This window comes from Apium graveolens, chromosome 5 (genome assembly GCF_009905375.1).
Source record: "Apium graveolens cultivar Ventura chromosome 5, ASM990537v1, whole genome shotgun sequence".
NCBI classification, from domain to species: Eukaryota; Viridiplantae; Streptophyta; class Magnoliopsida; order Apiales; family Apiaceae; genus Apium; species Apium graveolens.
Window position 1 is genome coordinate 285,109,187 of NC_133651.1, and position 10,745 is coordinate 285,119,931.

At 34.5% G+C, this 10,745-nt stretch overlaps 1 protein-coding gene across 1 annotated transcript; it reads right to left on the reverse strand.

Moving 5' to 3' along the window:
• Window positions 1-412: 412 nt before the first annotated feature.
• LOC141661001 (uncharacterized) lies at window positions 413-961 on the reverse strand. Its single transcript, XM_074467982.1, has one exon. The coding sequence runs from the start codon at window positions 959-961 to the stop codon at window positions 413-415; it is 549 nt and encodes a 182-aa protein (XP_074324083.1).
• Window positions 962-10,745: the final 9,784 nt, after the last annotated feature.

The window sequence follows — 10,745 nt, forward strand, 5'->3', positions numbered from 1 at the left end:
TGTTTTCCCACACTTACAACACCTGATGTTGGCCTTATGATTCTTACATTCATGAGCATAATGGCCCTTTGTATGACACTTGAAACAAACTACATTCTCCTTATTGCAGATTCCCGTATATCGCCTATTACAAATCTTACATTCCGGAACTGATCCTTGCGGGGGTTTCTGTCCACTAGTTAACTGTGATCTTATTTCTTGTGATTTATTCCCAAATTCTTTCTTCTTGAAGTTCCCGGGTCCACTCTGAGGTTTAAACCTTTGATTAGTTCTCTGATTCTGACCCTTGTAACTTGAGCCTTGTTCTCCCAATTTAAATCTTCTTTTCTTGTTGCCTTTCTCCCTTTGATTTTGCTCACTCTCGCCTTCAATTAACATCGCCTTCTGAACCACTTCAATATACGTAGTTAACTCAAAAGCTGCCACACGACTCCTTAACCAAGGCTTCAATCCCTGTTGGAACCTTTTTGCCATTTTTCTCTTCAGAATCAACATACTCTCCCATTAACCTAGAAAGTTCTGTAAACTTCTTCTCGTATTCTCCAACTGTCATATTGTCTTGCTTCAACTCAAAGAATTTCATCTCCATTTGTGTTTGCATATAGCGAGGAAAATACTTATCCAAGAACATTCTCTTAAACCTATCCCAAGTAATAACTTCAGCAGCTTCTAAAGCTTTTACTGTCTCCCACCAATAGTTCGATTCACCTTTAAGAAAGTAAGTGGCATACTCCACCTTCTGATTATCTCTAACATTTGTTAAGGCAAAAGCCTTTTCCATATCCTTGAGCCAAGCATGAGCTTCTACTGGGTCTTGTGTTCCTCTAAATTCTGGGGGTTTTACATATTGGAATGTTTTAAAAGTAGTGACGTTTGCTGGGGGTGGTTGAGGTGGTTGCATTTGTTGAAGAAGTTGTTGCTTTTGGGCTATAGTAGCAGTATGTTGGTGTACCAATTCCATAAGTTATGCTATATCGGGGTTTTGGTTTTTCCTTCATTTTCTTGGTTATTTGTAGGTCTTCCTCGGGCTCTTCTAGGTGCCATTTTCTGAAATAAGAGTTATACAGTTTGAGTGATGCAAAAATAGGGTATTATTTGTATTCAGCAAGGTATACAGTTTTCAATACAACAATAAAGGTGATGCATGGTTATGAGCAAAAATTTTTAAAAGAGCAAATATAGGAATCAAGGAAAATGCATAACTGAATTTAACATGGTTTGAGTCGAAAGGTAAGAATCACAAGGTATAAATACGAACACAGATCTGAATTAAAATAGTATGAAATTCTAGAAACGGAAACAAATAACATAGTGATAAAAGGAGCAGCCTAGTCCAAGCAACTAAAAGTCAAGCCCTCCTAAAACTCGTCCTAAGCCTCCTCCTCGGACTCCTCCTCATGGGTCCTTGCGATGTCGGGGGTAGTATCCTCACATAGCATCTTGACCACACTCCCAAGCTAATCCACTATCATCTGCACAATAATCTGACTGGTTCGGTCATGATGTACGGGCATTTCCTCCAATCTTGATGTGGCTACTTGGATCAGTGACTCGAGCCTCAAAATGGTTTTCGCCTTAGGTCCGCTACCCAGCTCTTGCTTACTGGAATAGAGCTCCTCGAGACGTTCCATCAGCCTGACATACTTCCCTTGAAGAGTGTCATGATGCAGCCTTAGGTCAGCATAGACAGAGAAAGGAATTGTATCGCTCGGCGGAATCGAAGATGATGAGTGCACAAGTTGCTGTTAAGTAATATATATATATATACAAAGTTTAGATACGGTTTATTCGAATATCGCGCATTAGTACTCCCGATATTATATTATATACTCATACTTTCTATAGTCCTAATTGGGCTATCCAGGGACTCTAACTCTGTCACACCCCAAACCAATTACACACACACACTACATAAATGCGAACCATAATTATATTACAAACTTATATGTTCAAAAGACGATAATAATATGGTTACAAACCCAACCAAAATAATAACAATCCCGAGATCTTTACAAGTTCAGAGTTTTGAACAGCCCTTCTAACTAATACCATAATTACATAATGGAGGATATTTCCTATATATTCTACATGTGCCCTCAAATGGTCTTCACCCTGCCTACCGGTTGTCTTACGGGCGGTCTGTTTGGTACGAACCATGATTGCTAGCTGTAAAACAGGGTCAAATACAAGAAAATGAGCTAAAATGATCAGCAAGTACTAACAGTTCTACTATACAATGCATTATCTCAAAATCACGGGTTCATAAATCAAGGGGTTATAAATGCTTGAAAAACATTTACAATAAGAAACATTAAGTTTTAATATAAAGACATAGTAGAATCATAGTAATCGAAACATGGCATATAGAATCATGGCATTATGGTAACATGTTATAATATAAAGGCATGGTAGAATCATTATGACTGAAACATGGCATATGGCATCGAGAAATCATGTTATAAATATAATCATCAATAATAATTTTAGGACACTAAAGATTACAGCCAGTGATCAGCCACAAAGTAATCTCGAACCGTGCTGAGTTCTCAAATATAATGGGATCCCTAGGCTATATGTGAGCCTATCAATAAGTGTGAAAAGGACTTGCGTCTAGTCCAATCCACTAGGTCAAGAAAACATTTATTTTATTTTTAATTTTTTTTTAACATGGATGCCGGGAAAGATTTGGTATCACTTTAATGGAATTATAACAAGAAAATTCAAGTTCACTAATGAGGTTCGCTTTAGGGAATTTGGTAGAGATTTTGTTATTCACGGTTTAATGGATAAGGAATGTTTTGAAGGTAAGGTACTAACAAGATTTAGAGTTATTAATGGAAGTATTCAAATTAAGAAATGACATGGTGATTATTAAATCTTAAGTATTCACGAAAAAGCATATAGACTTGCAATAATTATAAGCATAAGGAGGTAGTAACTTGCCTTTCATCAGTTCTAAGATTATTCGATCTTGACGGCACGAGTCTTCCCCTTCGCTTCGGAACCTACACATTATATTAAACTCATTACTATTCACCCTTAAACACCTTATAAACCTATAAACTCATAGACTAACTTTTACTCTTATCATAGCTACTATTATACTTAAACATAACTTAATCATATACATTTCAAGTAATCCACATAATCACATAATCACATAATGGCATGGCATATACTACTTAGTTATTTATACAATAATATCACCTAAATACGTAAACACATAGGCAAGTAACACATAAGAACTATTATTGACCTTAACTTAAACCCAAAGATGATGTGCAACACTCGGACTGTTCACTTCTAGGTCCCAAATACAACGAACACCACTAAAGTTTCCCTAAGACCACTCGAAGGGTGCTCTCGGGTTTCTTGGTGAAAATGGGATGTCTCCACCTTCGTCCTTCACTCCAAACAACTTCCTATTGATTTTTAAGAATCTAAATTTACTTCTAAAGTTGGTGAGACTCAAAGGCCTCACTCCTATAGGCTTACAAAAATCAATACTCACACTAAGGTTCCTGTTAGCACCAGTTTGCACGTCCTGTGCGCCTTGGCCGAAATCTCAACTTCTACATGGGGCCTTCTAACAAAACCAATACCCATCGATTTTTAAGACCTAAACCTAACTCTCATACTTGGTTTTAGGCCAAGGCCTCACCTAGGCCTCTCTAGGCCTTTGCTCAAAATAGACACTTGTCCAGCCTCCCTCGAAAACACTCTGATGCATTTTTACTCATATTAAAACTCACTTTTCTCACTTAATTTTTAATTCTAATGATTTATTAAACTTCCTAAGGATGCATTATACTTATTTAAGCTAAGTCCCCGAGAAGGCCTAGCCTATGGCATGGTTATAATCGACCAAAGTTCAAGGTTACGCAGTCCTGCCCTATTCTGAGCTACTCTCGGAAATGTGTGTGTGCACCTATCTAAATGCAAGTTTTTCAACGAACCAAAGCCACTGGACTCAAGTACAACTCAAGTCCTAACTCCAGTAAAATTGGGCCTAGCAAGGCCTTACCAAAACTCACCTAAAACAGCCTATACTTATGGTGAACAATTCTGCTACAAAGTGCCTAATGTACCTCCTTCCATCTTAACTCCCATTCCAACACCAAAACCACCATGCAAGCCAGCAAATCTATCCTACAGTGTACACAACCCTATTAACTATCATTTTATGGAAAAATACAAGCATAAACTTAGCCATAATAGTCATTTACCTAGCCAAAAATAGAGAGCATAGCAGAGCAGATTTTATATGTGAACTTTTAAGCAAATTTTCGAACCAAAAACACATGGTAAAAATCATGTCATGTATTGCACAAAACTCAAATTGATGGATACAAGATTTGATTATTACTTTTCAAGGCACATAACATACTAGCATTTCAAAGAAAAAATCATGGCATGTATTGCATAAAACTCAAATTTAAATCACATAATACATTTGTCTGAAATATCACTTATATCATGACATGCAAGTACTAATTTCAACTTTTATCATAAAAATCATAACATGAAAGGATAGATACTTTGAATAATACATTTTTAAAAGATCATAAGTTCTTTGAAAGCCACATGCAAAGTCTCTTTCTTTTTAGAAAGCAACCAAAACTATCACACAAGCAACAAAGTCCAATCGGCTCCTTGGGAGTCATTGCTGAATGCTTGAGGCCAAGATCATGGCTTGAAAATGGAAGCAAAACACTTCATCAAGACCAGCTCTTGCTCAGGTTTTATGAGCCACATTAGGTTCAACTCTAGATTCATAAGAATCAAAGTTAAACCTTTGGCTTTAGCCACATGCAACTAAGAAACTAACCTTAAATGAAGATGTAGCACTAAATATTAATGTCCCTTGCTTGAGTGAGTTGAAAGGTGTTAAGGAAGTGAAGAAAGGAAAAAGAAAAATGGGAGGGGTGGGGGAAGTTCAGGTGCAGCCGAGAGTGGTAGGGAGAGGAGAGAGTGGAGTGATGCTTTGGTGAAGAAAAATGAAGTGAAATGAGTGTTATTCTAGATTTTTGTCCCATCAAAATAGTGAGTGGAGTTTGAGTTTACTATTTTATCCTTCATCCACTAATAGCAAGCTTTGGCATGAAAGGTTTTATTGGTCATTTGTTTGGTCAAATGGAGTTAGTGGAGGGTGAAAGGACGGTCTTACCCTTGATCTCTATTTAGGTGGAAGTTGCATGCAAGGGCACACTTGTAATTTAATAATTATTAAAAGTATAATTAAAAATAATATGTTTTAGTAATTAAAATATAAATCCATAAATCACAAAATTAATACCATAAATACTATGGGATTTTAGAAGTTTAATAAAAAAAATTCAAAAATTTTGAACCAAAATTTTATATTAAAAGAATTTTTCTAACATCATCACACTAATAAATAATTCATGTAAAATATAATTTAATACATTAATATTCACACAAGCAATTGCAAATAAATTGACTCTACTACACAATATTAGAATATAGTTTATCGCTTAATCGCAACTTATTCAATTATCACTAAATCACGAGAATGTCAATTATTACTTGATAGCGTAGTCGTAACTTTTCAAATATTATCAAATCGCGCTACTTATTTAAACGCATAAAGAAATTTTTACTCGCGTACAAAAGCTATACGCTAAAAATATTCCAGCAACATTCGCAATAACATACGACAAAATTATACACAATATATAATAAATCCACATAGTCGGCCTTATAACACAGAATATTTATGAATAAATACATCACACTTTATAAAATACCTCAAATATTTACTAGTTGTTACATCCTCTCCCCCTTATAGGATTCTGTCCTTAGTATCTAGGAGAATAGTTGAGGATACCGATTCCGCATTTCAGATTCTAACTCCCACGTTGCCTCTTCAACTCTAGGATTCCTCCACAATACTTTTACCAGACTTACTGCTTTGTTTCTAAGAATTCTCCCTTTTCAATCAAGTATCTGCATGGGTTGCTCTTCATATGATAAATCAGCTAGAATTTCCACTGGCTCATTCTTTGAAAATGTCATCAACAACTAAATTTTGGATATATGATGCACTATGTAATAATAAAAATTTGATTAAAAGTGAAACTAGAAAAATAATAACTAGTCCATATCAAGAAATATTATCAACCGGCTAAGAAAATGGCTATCTCAATTGGTTTGGCCCATAGCAACTAGTTAGGACAATTAGCTAGGCTTCCGTCGTATTAATTAAAATTTTGACTAGTTAGGACAGTTAACTTGACGTTCATGAAAACATATGCAACTAAGCATATTTCAGTTTGTTTGACAAAAAAAATCTCAATATCGTAACCACTGAAGAAATTTGTGGCTACTCGGATAACGATTTTAAAATAAAGAGTTTCCAAATTTGGGCCGAGAAAGACAATTATAACTCTGAATCGAGTGGTCTTGGCATCGGAACAATCGGTAGCCTCTCATCAAATATTTTTAGCCAATAAAATGGTACACTCAGAGGTGCCCTCGTTCACATACCTTATCAGATTCGCAAATAGAATTTAATTCGGAATATCAATATCAAATTGATACCCTTACTATGATTTCAAAGTTCAATATACAATTTCATCCTGAATAGAAGAAAAGGATTCCCGAGGAATCTATGGATATTTAATCATCCATGTTTTTAATAATTAGTTAAATATTTACAATCTTGACTGAGAAGCGTATATGAAAGAAGAATCAAATGAAGATATTCATTATGAATATTCGTCGATGAATTGAGGAATTTTTTTAAAAATTCCTTGGATAATTGATATAAAGTATAAATAGCTCTAAGCCGAACAAGAAGGTCATAATATATGAATGAAAGTTCATGGATTCACTAATGGAATTGAACAAGTCCTGATGCGGAGAAAGACTATTCAAGATGGTCACATCATGATTTGACTTATCAAGGCAATACGAATGATCAACAGTTTGGAGGGAGTAGTGTGACAGTGAGCAGGTGCCAAAATATTTCACTGATTATCCTAACCCTCATTATTATCCTTCTGATAATGATACTTCATCTTCGTCTTTGTAATTCCATGTTTCAGCTAGTGTCTCTTTCAACATCATTTTAAAATCGCTTAATAACTTGACGTTCCCACGTATATCTGTCATTCTGGTGTTTTACCTTGAAGACCTTAATCAAAAATATTCCAAAAGCATCTATTTAGCCGATAGGGGCCTGCTACACGCATTCGTTACTAATTACAAGTGGCCAGCTCCCCCTAGGAACATATCAAAGAGATCTCTTAGTGATCTCCATGCAGTATATAAGTTCAGTGGTATGTGTGTAAGTGAACATATATTACCGAATATATTAGAGGTCTACGAGTATATATACGTAGTCTCTGACATCAGTTCTACTGAAGAATTCTGCTCTAGACTCACTGGTCTATCCTTTTAAAAGGTTTCAAGATAGAACCATCGCTCGTTGTAATCTTACGCCATTTAATTATAGACATGCCATTGATTCTCGATGCTCTTGATTTTTAAGCAAAACCATCATAACCTTACATGTTAAGCACACTAATAATATCATGTAGTATACTCGTCTTACGATAACATTCTTATACTACATTTAAATCTTCCTTGATAGAAATAAATCCTTAAGGGTATATTGGGAACTATTTCTGTAGAATTCGTTATTAATATGATATTCAAATCCTCATCGGTAAAATGACACCTGCAACTAGTTTGGGTTAATAACTTCAACTGCATACTAATAATTAGACTTCACGGTTCTCACATGTGATGCCCCTTCATGGTCAACCTATAGAGAACTACGAGTAACAAAGCTCGTGTTGTCTGAATGAACATATGGTATTGATAATACCATTTTTACCCCAAATGCCCTGGAGACTCAACTCCAAGTTCTACATCTACATCCTTGCCAAATTATATATGATTATAAATTTTCTTCTCATCATTCTGATAATCTCCAATGGTTCTATTAGTCATACTTTAATACCTCAAATATGCATTTATCCAAACCTACACATTGGGGCTACATCCGGTTGTCCAATGATGAACTCTATATGAGCTCTTATGAAATCTCGCATCTAGACAAACTCCTAACACTCTCGTCTCTAAGTACTATAACTTAAGGCTCTGATACCATTTCTGTAATGCCCCCAAATCTGGGTCGTCAGCCATCCTTTAATCATGTATAACCTCTACCGCTTCAATAATCCAACAGACCTCAATCTCATGCATACATACACAATATTATAGCCTTACAAACAAATTAAATAATGTAATCTTCTTTTCTTACACTCAAATGTACTTTATAGGATCTTAACAATTATTCGTAACCTCTACTTGAAGTTACAATAATTACTACTAACATCTTATACTTATCTGGATATTCTGGTCCACCTGAGACAAGCAGTAAGGGATTCTCCCCACGGTTTCAAGTGACTATGCCCCACACTTGTATATTGGTAACCTGTTATGTTGTGACATTTAAAAGAAAGCAAGAGTGAGCAATAATGCTCAGCCATAAAAATCAACAGTATGAAAAGACTGTTAAAGGAATTATATTAATCCGTATAATGATATGTATTTATTCAAGTAGTTTTATTGGTGATACACACCTCTTTTCAGAACAATGTTTTTGCTTGACTTATCAGTCTGCAAATACCTTAATGGTAAACCCAGCGCCTAGGCTTGGGTCATGGTATTGCATCTTATTTCCAATTGGAAGAATATGACATTCACTGGAGCCACCGCATACGATGATCTGTCATAATACGGAAAATAGTAACCTTTTCTACTAGTAGAAGGACGACACCTTCGTATCCCGGTTATCACCCTTTCCACATTCAGGCTACGTGTCCCATTTCGGGTATACATATAATTCACAAGTTGTTGAGTACACAGAGTACATTCACCTGCAGAACCATTGGTAGTCTCCCTAGTACTCGTCGTACTAGAGTCTACCCCTCCAAGTCCTTTGAAGAATTTCATCATATCTCGAGAACTCGAACTACATCAAAGTTTTCCAAGCGTTTTGCTTGTTGATAGAAACAACTCATCTTATATACTTATATATATATATATGTATGTACTTCCGAGAATTTTCGGAGGAAGTAAGGTAATGTGAGTTGACCGTTGTCAACAGATAATTGATTACGGGGGAGTTTCTTTTGAAATTATAGTCAAAATATATAAGGTATGTCGAGATAATATTCTTCGACGATCTGAAAGTATTAGTATGATTTTCTGAAATCCAGGAGTATATTAGAATAGGTTTTATGATTTTTAAAACATATTAAATCATTTATTAAATAATTAATAATTATAAAATAGTTATTAAATAATTAGACCTCAAGTAATTATGTTTTAAAAGAATATTTGAAATAATATTCCTTAACTAATTTATGTTTAAGTAATTAAAGTAATCTTTAATAGATATAAGTAATCGAGTTTAAAACAAATAATTGTTGGAGTATACTTCTCCTATTTAAAATGAATATCCAAAATAATATTCATTGTTCGAGTGATTAAATATAGTTGAGGGAATACGATCTTTGGAAATCATTTTAAATAAATTCGAGGTATTTAATACTTCGCAAGTGGACATCGAGTCCCTTGGAATAAATTAAATACAGACTTTTGATCGTGCAAAATATCATCAAGATGATTCCCGAGTTTTTACTATAATATACATACCGACCGACTCTCGGTCTAAAATATACATATCACGCTACTCTCTAGCATTAACATTTCTCAAATATAACAACTCCGGAATACTTCCGGGTTTTTATAAACTTACACCGGCCAATACTAGGTCTAAATATATCGTTTTAAATCCAGTACTTTTATTATACTAAAATCATCATATCTTATGATTCAATATATAACAATTTATAAATCATCATAAAAAATTTATCATTCATATATTGCAGTATTTAAAAGCAATCACAACACAACAGTTCTTAAAAGGTAGGGTTTGAAAACTTGTCTGGAGTCCAAGATACGTTTTTTGACTTCCTCTGGTTCCGGGTTTTCTAATCAACAAATATCATAATCTTAATCAGTATTCCTAATCCCATCACCAACTTATATTTCTAGTAAGTACAATACATCATAATTTTCAATATTCGAACGAATCCAAATAAGTATCAGTCCTTGGTCGAAACGGACGGTCAAAGTAGTCTTCTATAGTTGACTTTACCGAATGTTACTATTACGCGACTCGCACTCTAACATTTTTAATAAATCAAAAAAATTAATACTTTAATGCAAAACCACCTTATGGAGCTTCTTGAATTCTTGTAATATTTATCATCAAAGTTTCATTTTGATAAAATGAGTTTAAATAGGTGAAAATCATTTTAAAAGTTCGGTCAACTATGGAGTTTTACTATTCATATTGCTTCCACTAAAATGTTGATTTCTCTCAAACCGTTAAGTCAATTGACGCACCGTTTTTGCGTGCGCGATCTAGGAAACATTTAGAACACATTATTTGAATATGATTTTCTTAGTAGATGGTTCAAATTCCGAAGAAGCAGTTTCTAACAGGGGGTTGTTTTTTATGTTCGTAATCCCCGCCACCTCGGCTCCAACATTTTTATAAAATCTAAATATCCATATTTTTACTTGAAATTTTAATGACGGTTGATAAACTCTATTTATTACTCTATCTTAAAATTTCATAATTTTAAAATATTTTTAAGTCAATCATTTCTATATTTAAAATACATTCGGGAATGTCTGCAGAA

Coding starts and splice junctions, on each gene's coding strand:
- LOC141661001 (XM_074467982.1), bottom strand. CDS start 961: ATGGAATTGGTACACCAACATACTGCTACTATAGCCCAAAAGCAACAA.